The sequence below is a fragment of the Rhinoderma darwinii genome, chromosome 9, assembly GCF_050947455.1.
Source record: "Rhinoderma darwinii isolate aRhiDar2 chromosome 9, aRhiDar2.hap1, whole genome shotgun sequence".
Lineage (NCBI taxonomy): Eukaryota > Metazoa > Chordata > Amphibia > Anura > Rhinodermatidae > Rhinoderma > Rhinoderma darwinii.
In genome coordinates this window covers 37,629,851-37,645,135 of record NC_134695.1, presented here as the reverse complement: position 1 = coordinate 37,645,135, position 15,285 = coordinate 37,629,851, and the positions used below count along the sequence as shown (strand labels likewise).

Sequence of the window (15,285 nt, the reverse complement as noted above, 5' to 3'; positions counted from 1 at the left end):
TGATCTCCCCACCCACATAGCTTACCCTGTATGGGTGGTTAGTGATTGGTGAGTCTGGGACCCAGGAGTTAAATAAAAATCTTCGACTACCTTATTTGTAATCAGACATTTTGATCTCCTGAGTGGCTCTTCATCTATCACATGCTGCACCCCTGTGCTTTAACTAACACATAGTGATCGCTGCAGGACCAAAATTCTGTTGGCTATGTCTCTGATAAAATGTTACTTTTTCAGGTGGTTTACTATGTCGTCTTGGGTGAAAGTTACAAGGGGCCAGCAACAGAAACCCGCAGCTGGCAAAAAGTGAGTCCTGAAAAATGTTTATACATTGCTATGTTTGGTATACAAGTGTTCAGAGTTTTCTGCTTTCTGTCCTCTTTTTTTAATTTTTTTTTCTTAAATAATTTTATTAGTTACATTTTTTTGATTTAATGGAAGTCATTTCTTCAACATAAATCTGTTAGACGATTTAGTACAGAGTAGCATACGTTGGCACACAGAGTGCCTACAGCTTTGTAGTATGGAGCCATAGGGACTCCATTTGCCTCTATACAGCATTTCTCACTGCTCTGCCATGAGTATGAGACCTAGTACATCAGTGACTGGAAAGTATCAGGAGGTTAGGGCAGAGATGTATGGAGGAGGCAAGTTGTAGACTGCTTTGTATGTCATTGTTTGTACTTGAATTCACACAATACATGAATTTGCTGGTCAATGGGTAACCACTGGGGGGACTGACGGAGGAGAAGCGTTAGGCTCTACTAACATTTGCGTCTAGGGTTTTCTGTTCTGCTCAGTCATAGAAGCAGGACAACGAAAAACTGGAGCCTCTGGATCCATCGCATATCTGAAACCATCAGTGCCTGACGAAACCCGTTGACTTTAATGCATTCCATTGGGTTTCCGTTACGGTATTGTCATTTTGCCGGACAACAGAATCTTCCATGCAGATGTGAGTCTAGGCAGAACAAGGGGAGAGATGCATTATCCTGGGGGCGGAAGGTTTGGAGTGGTTCAGATGTGGGTTACAGGATTTTCGATACATCTATAAAGAAATGTGAAAAGCTGTGTGAGTGTGCGCAGAGGACTCCTATCAGATTATAGAAAATATTGCTTATTTGCTTGACCGCCATACGTAAAAATTATAAAAATAAATCTGTGGCAGGGCAGTAAAGTATGACACAGTATTAATAAGATACTAAAAGTCCTAGATCTGAGAACTGCCTCATATGAGTGTTACTGGGGAAGGTGCTGCTAAGGGTATGTTCACACACACTAATTATGGACGTAATTCGGGCGTTTTTGCCCCGAATTACGTCCGAAAAATGCGCCTCGATAGCGTTGACAAACATCTGCCCATTGAAAGCAATAGGCTGACGTTTGTCCACACGAGGCGTATATTTACGCGCCGCTGTCAAATGACGGCGCGTAAATGGACGCCCGCGTCAAAGAAGTGACCTGTCACTTCTTTGGGCGTAATTGGAGCCGTTATTCATTGACTCCAATGAAAAGCAGCGCCAATTACGTCCGTAATGGACGCGGCGTTCAAGCGCCTGCACATGCCGTTACGGCTGAAATTACGGGGATGTTTTCTCCTGAAAACATCCCCGTAATTTCAGCCGTTACGTACGCTGTCGTGTGAACATACCCTTAAATAAGACCATTATGACGCACATACTGAATTCCTTTATGGCCACACAAGTTTACCATTTATGTTTCTTCAGGGGCCTTTACTAGTAAGGAAAAGTTCCATTTTATGGGAAACTAAGAAGCAAATACTTGGTTTTACATAAAATTTAAATGTGGTCACAAGTCTAGTGAATGAAGTTCAGAAACAAACAAACAGAAGGAAAACACCTACATGTCAGAGACTTTCAGCAGTCAATTTTGCCTGGTCACAGACTGAAGGTGTGTCTTCGATAAAGAGGTGGGCTTGTCTTGTCTCATTACAGAAAGTTTAAGGGGGGGGGGGGAGGTTTCTGCTGCTGCAGGTCCCCTTCCAGGTAGAGACTTGTCTGATATGAAGAGGTGGATGAGGGAAACATGGGAGTTGTTTTTTTTTTTTTTTTAATAGAACAGGACTGTAACAGGGAGTATATTTTCTTTTTACATTGAGTTTTCTGTAGTTTTTACACGTTGTGTAAGTTTATTATTAGAAAAAAAAGTGCACAGTTAAAAACAAAACATTTTTTTCCATAATAAGTGGTTTTATTTTTTACAAGTGTAAACAAAGCATAAAAAACACGTTATCACCGCAATCGTAATGACCCGAACAAAAAAGCTAACACGTTACGCAAAACCGCAGGATGAACGGTGTAAAAAAAAAACACAAAATACAAATTGGAATTGCTTTTTTTTTTTTATAATTATTTATATACCGTTTCCAAAGGAAAAAAAAAATTAATTAAGAAGTTTTGTGCGTCCCAAAATAATACCAATATAAACTACATCTCCTCCTGCAAAAAGCAAACCCACATATGGCCACATTGACAGAAAAATACAAAAAGTTATGGCTCTTGGAAAGCGGCGACACAAAAACAAAATATTTGCTTTAAAGGGAACCGGTCACCAGCATTTCACCTATTAAACCAGCAATACCTGGTGGTAGTGGGTGAAAAATCATTTCTATATAACCTATAATTGTCTTCTTAGTCGGCTCTGTAGCTTTAGTATTCAGCTTTTTAGTGTTCCCACACCGCATGCTAATGAGCATAAAAGAGTCACATCTTCATTTGAAAAGAGTCATATCTTCATTCCTCAAGTCTTTCCGAGTTTACCCCGTCTCCTTAATTTTGATTGACAGCTCCTCGCCTTCCCCCAGCTCACAAAATCCCGCGATTGTGCATTGATGTCTTCTTCTGGGGTATGCGCACAAAGGGACACCGGATTATTACGATAAAAGGCACAAAATGTTTACAGACCGTTATTTACAGTCGGAGGAGGAATTTAGGAGAGGGGATAACGGCAATGAACTATTTATAGCAGCGGCCAGTGAGGGATAAGTAAAGTTCAATAGGTGAAATGCTGGTGACAGGTTCCCTTTAAAGTTTATGAACACCTTTTTGAGTTTTTGTTTTTTTAATAGATTTGGTCAGTGTGTTTAGTGTAACCTTGTAATTAGTCTTTATAAAAAAATAGTTTTACTTTTAGAGATACAGCTGTTATATATTCTCTATGCAGGACAGCTGTATCTCGCGCTTTACACTGAATCAGTCAGTCCCGCAGACCTGACGGGTTCAGTGTCGGCGGGTTGGAACCACCTGTAATCGATCACATATAAACGGGACTGACTGATTCAGTGTAAAGTTCTAGATACAGCTGCTCTTCTCTATAGAGAATATAGAACAGCTGTATCTCCAAAAGTAAATATTTTTTTTACTAAAGACGAATTACAAAGTTATGCTAAGCTAGGGTTGTCCCGATACCAGAATTTGGACTTTGATACCAATACTTTGTGTAGTATTGCGATTCTCAATACCAAAACGATACCTTGCCAACAATAATTAAAAAAAGTACTTCAATTTTCTGATGTGACGCACGTGGTGTGATGACTTTTGAAGCTCCATGTGCTTAGTCATAATGGACAACCTTGCGTTAATGTGTGAGGTACATGATGGTCTTAATTACTATTAATGTGAGGCACATGGAGGTTCAAAATTCATATTACCATGTATAAGTGAAAGTTGTTTTTTTTTTTTTGTTTTTTTTTTTTTTACAGCGTTCACATTATAAATGACGCTGGAATTTGTTGTGCAGGTTATTGCTGTCGCGACGATACCGAATGTGTGTGTATTTTATGGATTGAGACTTAAATGTTTATTGTAAAAAAAAATATATATATTTTTTATTTAACATTATTCTTTGTTATTTTTTAAAAACTTTAATGTGCTGGCAGATATCTATATGCTAGTACATTAGCCGGTGTACTGATAGTACACAGGCAGTTGTTAGGACATACCTAAGTATTCCCTAACAGAAGGAAATATGGTCAGACAGCCCTGGGGTCCTTCAATGGACCCTGGGCTGTCCGTCCATATATGGTATGTCCTTTGGTCGCGTCATAGAGATTCCCCGTGACGCGATCCAAGGGGCATCCCCCTTCTCATTTTTCCCTTGAATGCTTCGGTCAGCTTTTGATTGTAGCATTCAAGGGAATAGCGGCGGAGATGATCGGTTTCTCTGATCTCTGCCGTTCGCTCCTGACCACAAGTGTGCGCGCGCGGTCAGCATGATGTGATGCAGCACTGAAGACGGAACATGTTTTGCATTGCGCCTGCCATGTTCTCTGTCTTCAGTGCCAACGCTCATATAATGCCGACTGCGTGCGTACACTTGTTGTCAGTAGCGGGGCAATATTACACAGCCACAGCCCGCTCTGACTACATTCGTGTCTTACAATACTAAGCTGTGTGGCCGCACAATTTAGTGTCTAAATATGACTGTATTGAACCGTTTGAGGGTGATAGTATCAATATTTTGATGCATCGTGCAACTCTACACTAAACACACTGACTAGTCTATCAAAAAAAAAATGCCTTCAAAGGTGTTCATAGCCTTTAATTGTGCAAAAGTAGTAAAACATAAAAAACCTATACATATTAACCTCTTAAAGGAACAGTGTCATCACAAATTATTTTTTAATATGTTAAAGATGTTAGTGCTTTATTAAAAACGTTTATATTTATTTGTGTGTTTGTGTTTTACTTTTTTCTTATTTTTACACTTTTTCTTCCCTATGGGGGCTGCCATTTTTTGTTCCATTTCTGTATGTGTCGATTAACGACACATACAGACATGGAATACGGCAGCCACAGTCCCATAGGGACTGCGAACGGCTCCCGTCCCATTGACTTCTGTGTACAGCGTCTGTGTGGGAACTGCGCATGCGCCGCTCCCACACAGTCCAATTCGAAATTGGCGCCGTCCGGCGCCATTTTCCTGTGGACCGGAAGCCGCGGCCGGACAGTAATATTACTACTTCCGGTCGCGGCTTCCGGATTTGTGCACTTGGACCAGCGGCAGCAAACGGAGCGGACGGGCCGGAGGGAGCCGCGGCGGCAGGAGCAGGTAAGAGATTTCAATGTATGTTCGTGTTTGTGTGTGTTTACTACTGTATGTAAACCTACTACGCTGTGTGTTAGCTCAAAAAATGGCGACACACAGCGTAGGAGGTTACACCGTTCAAACCCCTCGTTTATCCCGGCACTAGCCAGGATAAAGGAGGGGGGGATGCTGAGAGCTCACTAGAGCGAGGGCTTTTAACCCATTGTTGCAATGCTGCAATTTTGGGAATAGCTCCATCTAGTGACCAAAAATGGGTAGTATTATAAATTAGAATTAATTTATAATATTTCCTGACTATTTCCTGACTCGTGAAAAAAATAAAAAAAATTTGAACCATGTTTAATCACCCACACACTAAATGTTTAATTTTTTTTAAAAAAACATGTTTTTCTGGCAACACATTCCCTTTAACGCCGAAGGACGGATATATCCGTCCTCAGCAGCTGCTAGTTCGCGCAGGAGGATGGATATATCCGTCCTGTGATGGCGCGGGTACTGTCACTGTACCCACGCGATTAGCGGCAGGAGCACGGCTGTTATACACAGCCTGGCTCCTGCTGCAACTGCCGGAATCGAAGTGCGCTCCGATTCCGGCAGTTTAACCCATTAAATGCCGCTGTCAATAGTGACAGCGGCATCTAATGTGTTTGACAGAGGGAGGGAGCTCCCTCTGTCACCCCATCGGCGCCCCCGCAAACAAATCGCGGGTCGCCGTCGGGTTTCCATGACAGCCGGGGGTCTAACAAAGACCCCCAGGTCTGTCTTCCGCAACTGCCTGTTAGGCGATGCCGTAGGCATGACCTAACAGATTGCCTGTCAGTTTTACACTGACAGGCAATAATGCTTTGGTATACTAAGTATACCAAAGCATTATATATGCGATCAGCAGACCGCATAGTGAAGTCCCCTGGTGGGACTAAAAAAAAATATGTCAATCAGTTAAATAAAGTTGGTGAAAAATAAAATGAAAAAATTACAGTGAAAATCAAATAAAACTACTTTTTTTGCCCAAAAAGTGGTTTTATTTAGTAAAAGTGTCAAAACAAATAACACATACACATATATGGTATCCCCGCGATCGTAACAACTTGACCAATAAAATGAACACATTAATTAAACCGCCGGATGAACGGCATCCCAAAAAAACGCAAAAAACAACGGCAAAATTCGCTCTTTTCTCCCATTTCCCCCATAAAAAATTAAATAAATTAATCTATAAGTCCTATGTACCCAAAAATAGTACTAATGAAAACTACACATTGGCCCGCAAAAATCAAGCCCACATACGGCCACATCGACGGAAAAATAAAAACGTTACGGCTCTTGGAATGCGGCGATGCAAAAACAAGTAATTTTTTTCTAAAAGGCTTTTTATTGTGCAAACGTAGAAAAAACATATAAAACCTTTACATATTTGGTATCCCCGTAATCGTTCCGACCCATAGAATAAAGTTAACATGTTATTTACGCTGCATAGTAAACGGCGTAAATTTATAACGTGAAAATCAATGCTGGAATAGCTGCTTATTTTCAATACTCTCCTAAAATAAAGTTAATAAAAGTTAATCAATATATTATAAGCATCTAAAAATGGTACAATTACAAAATACAACTCATCCCGCAAAAAACAAGCCCTTATACGGCTATGTCGACGGAATAAAAAAAAAGTTATTACTCTTGGAATGCGACCGTGAAAAAACAAAAAATAATCCTTGGTCATTAACGTGCAAAATGGCCCGGTCATTAAGGGGTTAAGGTATCGCTGTAATCATACCGACCCATAGAATAAATGTAATATGTTATTTCCACAGCACGGTGAACGGTGTAAATTCAAAACACAAAAATCAATGTTAGAATTTCTGTCTTTTTTCCCATTCCCTCCCAGAAAGAGTTTAAAGGGGTTTTCATATTAGGGACATTCATGACATATCCACAGGATATGTCGGTAGATGCGGGTCCCTCTGGGACCTGCACCTATTTCTAGAATGGGGCCCCCTTAACCCCGTTCTACCGCTCTGTGTTGCGGCTGAAGAGTGTGATTTTCGACCATGAAGAAGAAAACAGAGTAGTTCACTGAGCTACGCGGTTTCTTTAACTAATAGAACAACTGATTGGTAGTTATGGAAACAGCATAGCTCGCATGCTACGCTGCTTCTGTAATTGCCATTTACTACTATGGGACTTACGGAAACAGCGTAGCTCAGCTGTTTTCTTCTTCATGGTCAGAAATCACACTTCAGCCATAACACAGAGCGGTAGAACAGGATTTAGGGGGCCCTGATTTAGAGATATGTGCGGATCCCAGAGGTGGGACTTGCATCTATCTGACATTTATGACATACCCTGTGGATATGTCATAAATGTCCTTAATGGGAAAACCTCTTTAACTTTTTTATTTACACATTAAACTTGGAAGTACATTTTTTTTTCCTGAGTGTGTAGAAAGTCTTACCTCTCCTCTGCATATACAGCCATTATACAGTCTAGTAAGAGCTTTCCTATATACAGTAGTCTATTCTTCTACATAGAACATGTGAACTAGCTTCTGTACATCTACACTTCACTTTCGGGAAGTACCCTAATTAACCAACTAAGGCCCTGTTCACACAGAGTTTTTTTGCAGGTTTTTTGATGCGGAAAACGCGCCAAAGAATGTCCGAAAATGAGGAGGTGTTTTTTTCCCGTGAGCGGTAAAACTGGCTCGCGGGAAAAAGAAGCATCGTGCCCTATCTTCAGCCGTTTACATCTCTGACTTCCCATTGACATCAATGTGAGGTTGAGAAAGCGGTTTTCCCTGTGGCGCTCAGTGGCCGCTGGGGAAAACCGCTGCAAACGGCGTGCAGGCAGATCAAAATCTGCCTCAAAATTCCAGGTGGAATTTTGAGGCAGAATTTTCAGCCTGCAAAGAAACTCTGTGTGAACAGGGCCTAAAGTCTCTGCCTGGTCTAACAAATGCAACATTATTGGAATTTTGTTGCCAGTGCTGTATGTATGTATGTATGTATGTATGTATGTGTGTGTGTCTATTCGGATCAGTTCACACGTTTTGACACGGAAACTGCGTCGGATACAGCGTAAAAAAAACAACCAGTTGATTTCAATGGGAGGCAGAGGCGGTTTTTTCCCCAGGCGGATTTTGGCCGCTCGCTGTAAATAAAATTGGCATGCTTTTTCTTGCCGCAGTTTTCACCTCTAACCTCCCATTGAAATCGATGGGAAGCAGAAAAAACCTGCGGCGCTTGTTTGAGTGTTTTTGCCCGCGGTCCTAGCACTAACCTCAATGGCGGCGGGTGAAACACGCAGATAAAACAACTCTTGCATTTCAATATCGGCCTCATCTGCCTGCAAAAAAAAAACTCAGTGTGAGCTAGGCCTTTTATGTTCATAGGGTTGTCACAATACTAGAATTTGGACTTCGATAACAATACTTCGTGTAGTATTGCGATACTCTATACCAAAACAATACTTTGCCAACAATAATAACAAAAAAAGTTCTTCCGTTTTCAGATATGAGGCGCGTGGTGTGATGACTTTTGAACCTCCATGTGCCTCACATTAATAGTAATTAGCCCCATCATGTTTCACAGTCATAATGGACAACATTGGGTTAATGTGCGAGGTACATCATGGGGTTAATTACTATTGTGACGCACATGGCGGTTCAAAATTCATAATACCTCGTGCCTCACAATAATAAGTGAAATAAAGCAGTTTTTAATTTGACTTTATAACCGCGTAAACCTCATAAATGACGCTATAAATTTGTTATTACGGTTGCGACGATACCAAATATGTGTATATTTTTTTTTTTAGTTAAACAATTAGTGTGTAGGTGATTAAACATTGTTCTAATTTTTTTTTTTTTTTTCACGAGTCAGGAAATATTATAAATTAGATTCTAATTTATAATATTTCCCAGTGCTGGTCACTAGATGGAGCAATTTCCAAAATTGCAGCATTGCATGTGGTAAAGCAACCACATTGCTTTATGCTGCAAAATTGGAAAAAAATCCCTCGCTCTAGTGAGCTCTCAGAATCCCCCCTCCTTTATCCTGGCTAGTGCCGGGAGAAACGAGGGGATTGAACGGTCAAACCTCCTACACTGTGTGTCGGCATTTTTTGAGCTAACACACAGTGTAGTAGGTTTACATACAGTAGTAAACACACACAAACACGAACATACATAGAAATAACTTACCTGCTCCTGCTGCCGCCGCTCCCTCCGGTCCGTCCGCTCCGTCTGCTGCCGCTGCTCCAAGTGCACAAGTCCGGAAGCCGCGACCGGAAGTAGTAATCTTACTGTCCGGCCGCGACTTTCGGTCCACAGGAAAATGGCGCCGGACGGCGCACAGTTCCCACACAGACGGCGTACACCATAGTGGATGGAACGGGCCCCGTTCGCATTCACTATGGGACTGTAGCTGCCGTATTCCATGTCTGTATGTGTCGTTAATCGACACATACAGAAATGGGAAAAAAATGGCAGGCCCCATAGGGAAGAAAAAGTAAAAAAATAAAAAAAAGTAACACACAAACACACAAATAAATATAAACGTTTTTAATAAAACACTAACATCAAACTGATATAAAAAAAATATTTTTGGTGACACTGTTCCTTTAAGGTTTGTTGTCAAAAAATGTGTGTATTTTTTTAAATTTAACTTGACTTTATTTTTATTTTGACTTATTTTGAAACTTTAATCTACTGCCATATATCTATATATTGATAGTACACAGGCAGTTGTTAGGACAGACCTCAGTATGCCCTAACAGGAAATATGGTCAGACAGCCCTGGGGTCCTTCAATGGTCCCTGAGCTGTCTGCCCATATATGGTATGTCCCTCGATCGCATCACAGGGATTCCTTGTGACGCAATCCAAAGGGCATCCCCCTTTCTCATTTACCCCTTGAATGCTGCGGTCAGCTTTGATCGCAGGATTCAGGGTAATAACAGCGGAGATCAGCGGTTTCTCTGCTTTTCGCCGTTAGAACGGGCCCCGCTCCGGACAACAAGTGTGCTTGTGCGGTCAGCATGAGGTGATGTGGCCGGCGCTGAATTAATGAGCCTCAGCTGCGAAACTGAAGACAAAACATGGGGGCGTTGTGTAGTGCGCCCGCCATGTTCTGTCTTCAGTGCCGACAATCATTAGTGCAGCGCTGATCGCATCACATCATGCTGATCGCACGCACACGTGTCAGGACTCCGGAGCGGGGCAATGGCTGTATTAACTTCAGCCCCACTCTGATTACATTAATGTGTTACTATACTAAGCTGCGCGGCTTCGTAATGAAATACATGAATTATCGGTATTGATCTGTTTGAGGGTGCACGGTATCGAAGTTTCGATGCATCGTGCAACCCTAGACCTCCCACAGGTCAGCCTATGGTGCTCTTAGGGCCCATTTTCACCGGCCAATTATTGGGCAAATGACCATTCCACAGAGCGCTTATCCCCGATGATTGTCCTGTGTAAACAGGGCAACGATCAGCCGATAAATGAGCAAACGCTCGTTCATCGGCTGATTCTATAGTTTTAAATGGCAAAAATATTCGGCAGCACATCCCTCTGTGTAAACAGGGAGACTCGCTGCCGTCGTAATAGAATTGTATGGGGATAAGCGATCGTAGTAACGAGCGCTCGTCCCCATACTAGATCCTTGTGAAAGGAGCAAACGAGTGCCGATCAACAAGTTGTCCTGTTGATCGGCACTCGTTTACACGACCCATGTCAGGCCATGTAAGAGGACTTTCACTCTGGTTCTGATGAAAACCATTGGAGGTCTGGGTGTTGGGTCTGCAATATGGGCACAAAATAGCACCTGTATAATGCCCGTGTGTAAGCAGTCGTAGTCTGATGAAATTGGGTCAAGGATGTATATTTTCCCAATGCTTCATTTTGTTATCTATTCCCCAGATTTCCTAAAGTACCGGTATTATTCATCATATATTTATTCAATTTAAACAACCCTCACGTCGTCCTTTTGTCAGCTATGGCCCTTTTATTGGTTTTACTCCCTATGTGTGGTCTATCCGTTCACATCTTGGGAAAAACCAATTGCAATTCTCCAGGGGGAATTACTCTTGGAAAGATGCTCCCTGGAGACGTTGCTGTAGCAACCACAATGCCCATGGCTTTACTCTCCTGTAACACCATGGCAACAAACCCTCCAACCAAACCAGTTTATCTAGTACAATGCGGTTTTGTGAGTGACGCGACAATGTTTACGTCCAGTATTACACATATAATAATTACTCTGGAGTGCGGCGCTGTTCCCCTGTGCCTGACAGCACCACATTTTACGTTACACAGATCGGTAAAGATAATTTTGATGCATTGTAAAATGTTTATATTTAGCTCATTCATTATTTTTTTTTCTACAGAATGACGTAGGATTTCATATAAAGCTGTAGGAAGTCCATATCTGAATTTAATTTCATTATAAAAGTAAAGTCTCTAGTTGAATTTGATTATTGATACATCGATAAACCATAGGCCATACACCTGCATTCATTTTCACAACCATTTTTCTAATAACATGCGTGTTCAGCTTTGCCAAATGTGTAAGGCTGTATTCATACAGTGAAATGCATGTGAATAAGGTCTTCAAAAACCCATACACACATGATGGAAAAAAACGGTGTCGATTTAGGGCTTGTTGCAGATGTTTACATTTTCAGCATTCTCCGTTCTGTTGCTAGAAGGTGATGGGTTTTGCAGCAGATTTCTCCCCTGCCACTACAATTTGTAAGATCCGTGGTCAAATCCTATACCAGCGTCATGTAACGAGGAGGGCTGGTGGCCAGTACCATGTATCATGAATTGATTTCCAAGCTCACAAAAAAAAAATCTGCTTGGTCATCCTCCACTTTATTGGCAGCTCATGCTGTATAGTCCTCTGCCATTAAATAGCTGTATTGGCTTGATCCCACTGAAGTGACCGGGAGATAAAATGATCCGATCCCTGCCACAAAACGTGCTAAATACAGCACCTGAGTGAGCTCAATGTTTAGCTTTACAGCTAGAGTGCCGGAAGTATACTTCTACAATTTGTCCGTTGTCACAGAAACCCGCAATAGTGTGGCAGAAATCACTGACCAGCCAGGATAACATTTGGCTAGCCTGAACATGCATGTTAAGGGGGTATTACACAGGACGAGTATCGGGCAGACGAGCGTCCATATAATGCTCGTTGCCAAGAATTGCCCTGTGTAAAAAAGGCAGCGATCTGCAGATGAACAAGCAAACGCTCGATATTAATTATAACCAGGTAGTAAAAAATAAATAAAAAAAAAATTCTAATCTATTTCGATTTTTTTTAATTCTAGATTTATTTATTTTTTTTATTCTCTGTATATACATGATTATGGGGGCAGCCATTTTGCCTGAACTGCTGTTAAAAACATTTAGAGATGTGCTTTACAGTAGCCATATGGACCATAGGAAATAATACTCTGGAGCTGACCCATTGACTTCTATGGGAGAGTTTTCTAGTCATGCTCTGTGACCTGTGCCAAGGTCATTGTGCAGGAAGGGATAGGAGGGGAACCTATCGCCAATGGTGGATCCGATGTTATCTGTACAGAGGTGCTACCTTTCATTATAATCCTGCCTGTGATGAAGATGCTGAAAGTGATCTCTGCAGAACAGGAAAATACAACATATTGTGAGGCTCAGTGGTCAGTATGAAAATTACCGTATTTTTCGGACTATAAGATGCACGCAGGTTTTAGACAACAGAAAATAGGAATAAATTTCATATTTTACTTCTTTTACAAAGAAAAAACTATTGGTTTAAAAAAATAATTTGTTCAGTTTCACCACATTGTGAGAGCCATAACTTATATTTTTCCATCGTTTGAGCGGTGCGAGGGCTTATTTTTTGCTGGACGAGCTGTAGTTTTTATTAGCACCATTTTTTTGGTACATACGATTTTTTTTTAATCCCTTTTTTATTACATTCTTTTTAGCTCTATGGTGACCAAAAGACAACGATTCTGGGGTTTTACATTTTTTTTGTTTACGCCGTTCACTGTGTCAAATAATGGTATATTGTAATAGTTTCAGACTTTTATGGACGCAGCAATACAAATTTTTTTAGCACTCATACGCTGTTTCCGTAACTACTATTCAGTTGTATGGGAGTTAAGGAAACTGCGTAGCTCAGCGAGTTATGCTGTTTGCGTAACTCGACCATGTAACCAGGAAGTGAAGCGGCCGGAAGACAGCGGAGCCGGGTAAGATAGAACGGGGTTTGGGGGCCCCGTCCTAGAGATAGATGCGGGTCCCAGAGGTGGGACCAGCCTCTATCTGAGATTTATTACATATCCTGTGGATATGCCATAAATGTCCTTCATGGGAAAACCCACTATAAATGCTGCGGTCGCTATTGACCTCAGCATTTAACTAGTTAAATGGCCAGGCACAGTTCCTGGCCGTTAGAGCAGCGTGTCAGCTACTGACACCTGCAGTGTATGGAGCGGGGTCAGCGCGTGCACCTGCTCCAGACATCATCCCCTCCCCGCTCCATGATGTGCCGGCACATCATGGGTCGGGAAGGGATTAAGTAAGGAGCGGTCAGGGGCCTGGCGCTGCCGGGTCCCCTGACTGCCGACTATACGACGCAGGGACTTTTTAGCAAGATTTATTCTTGCTAAAAACTGCGTCTTATAGTCGAAAAATACGGTACAATATTTCAAGACTATTTTTTTAATCTAGATAACGACTTAGAAAATAAGAAAAACATCACCAAAAATGTAAAAAAAAAAAATAGGTTTAACAAAAATCTTGATTTAAATAATAGTTTTCCTGATGACACATTCCCTTTAAGCAAATGCGTTCTTCAAAGAACAGGACATGGGACATTTGCTAGATGCACAAGGGAGATTCTTGGTAGGAGGGGAAGTCGTGGTGAGCAGCAACATCTTGAGGATTCTTGCTGTCGTCTGTCACCATCTGCTTTTGTGTCTGAAATGCACTAATGTGACTGACTTCTTTTGACATCTCCTATATCTCCTGCTTGGTGAACTGTTCATATGTAGGGATCGGCTCGTTACAGAGTGAACTTTCACTACTGCTCTTGTTTGCTCAGGCTTATAATTCATTCATTGTTGAAAACATCAGTATTAGCCAAAGTATTAATTGTTCTTTTGTTTCCTCAGAAAGCCAAGCTGGATTCCTCGTCTTCTAGAGTAAGTTCTCGTCCTCTCTGTATTAGAAAGAAATTTATGTTTTACTTGTGGCCAATTTCATTCTAATAGTGTGACAATAGATAGAATCAGATGCTGGGGCCTCCTTCTAAACCTGGGAATGGATAAAATGCTGTAGACTTAAAGTGAAACTCCTCATTATTTGTAAATTGGAGCAAGAACCATTGTCCCGTTTCCTTCGTTTGAACTTGAATTGTGGCGGTCACGCGTGCGCACTACTGCTCCATTCACGGTATGTGGAACTCGTTGAGATAGCCGAGTAAAGTGCACAGCTATCACCGTCAGTGCCATAGACAAGGAGTGAAACGGTAGTGCGCACGTGTGAACGCTACTCCATTCAAATGGGGGACATGGGACCCTTATGTTTGGTCGGTATCTCACCTGTTGGACGCCCAGCGATAATACATTTATCACCTATCCTGTGAGCCATTTATCACCTATGATTTTTGTGTGCCTACCCCTTTAACACACCACGTCCGTTAATTGCTTGTCCTCTGCATGTGTTTATAATACTGTCAATATTGAGAGCTCCCTGCTCCATTTTAGCTGTCTGGTTCTTGACCAAAAATCAGGGTGAAATAGCTTAACGGGAATGTGTCGCTAGAAATGTTTTATTTTTTTCGTTAAACAATTATTATTTGAGTGATTACATATTGTTTTAATTTTTTACATTTTTTCACAAGTCAGGAAATATTATAAATTAGATTCTAATTTATAACATTTCCATGTGCTGGGCACTAGAGGGAGCAGTTCCCAAAATTGCAGCATGGTCAATGTGGTAAAGCAACCTCATAGCTTTATGCTGCAAATTTGGGGTGGACACACTCGCTCTAGTGTCCTCACACAATCCCCCCTCCCTTATTCTGGCTAGTGCCAGGAGAACGAGGTGGTTGAATCTTCAAACATCCTACACTGTGTGCCGCCATATTCTGAGCGACTGCACAGTGTAGGAGGATTAGATACAGTGCTCCGCAGACAGTATAACACGAACATAATACTCCCATCACATATA

The 15,285-nt window shown here is 41.5% G+C and overlaps 1 protein-coding gene across 3 annotated transcripts in view; it reads left to right on the top strand.

Annotated features, from left to right (window-relative positions):
- The window catches only part of LOC142660710 (uncharacterized), a 50,024-nt gene that overhangs the window by 10,002 nt on the left and 24,737 nt on the right, over window positions 1–15,285 (top strand). For all 3 annotated transcript variants that reach the window (XM_075837510.1, XM_075837508.1, XM_075837509.1), the window contains exons 2-3: window positions 235–303; window positions 14,226–14,255. In XM_075837510.1, coding sequence (XP_075693625.1) covers window positions 245–303; window positions 14,226–14,255 — 89 coding nt within the window. In that variant the 5' untranslated portion in view covers window positions 235–244. The remainder of the gene's footprint in view (window positions 1–234; window positions 304–14,225; window positions 14,256–15,285) is intronic.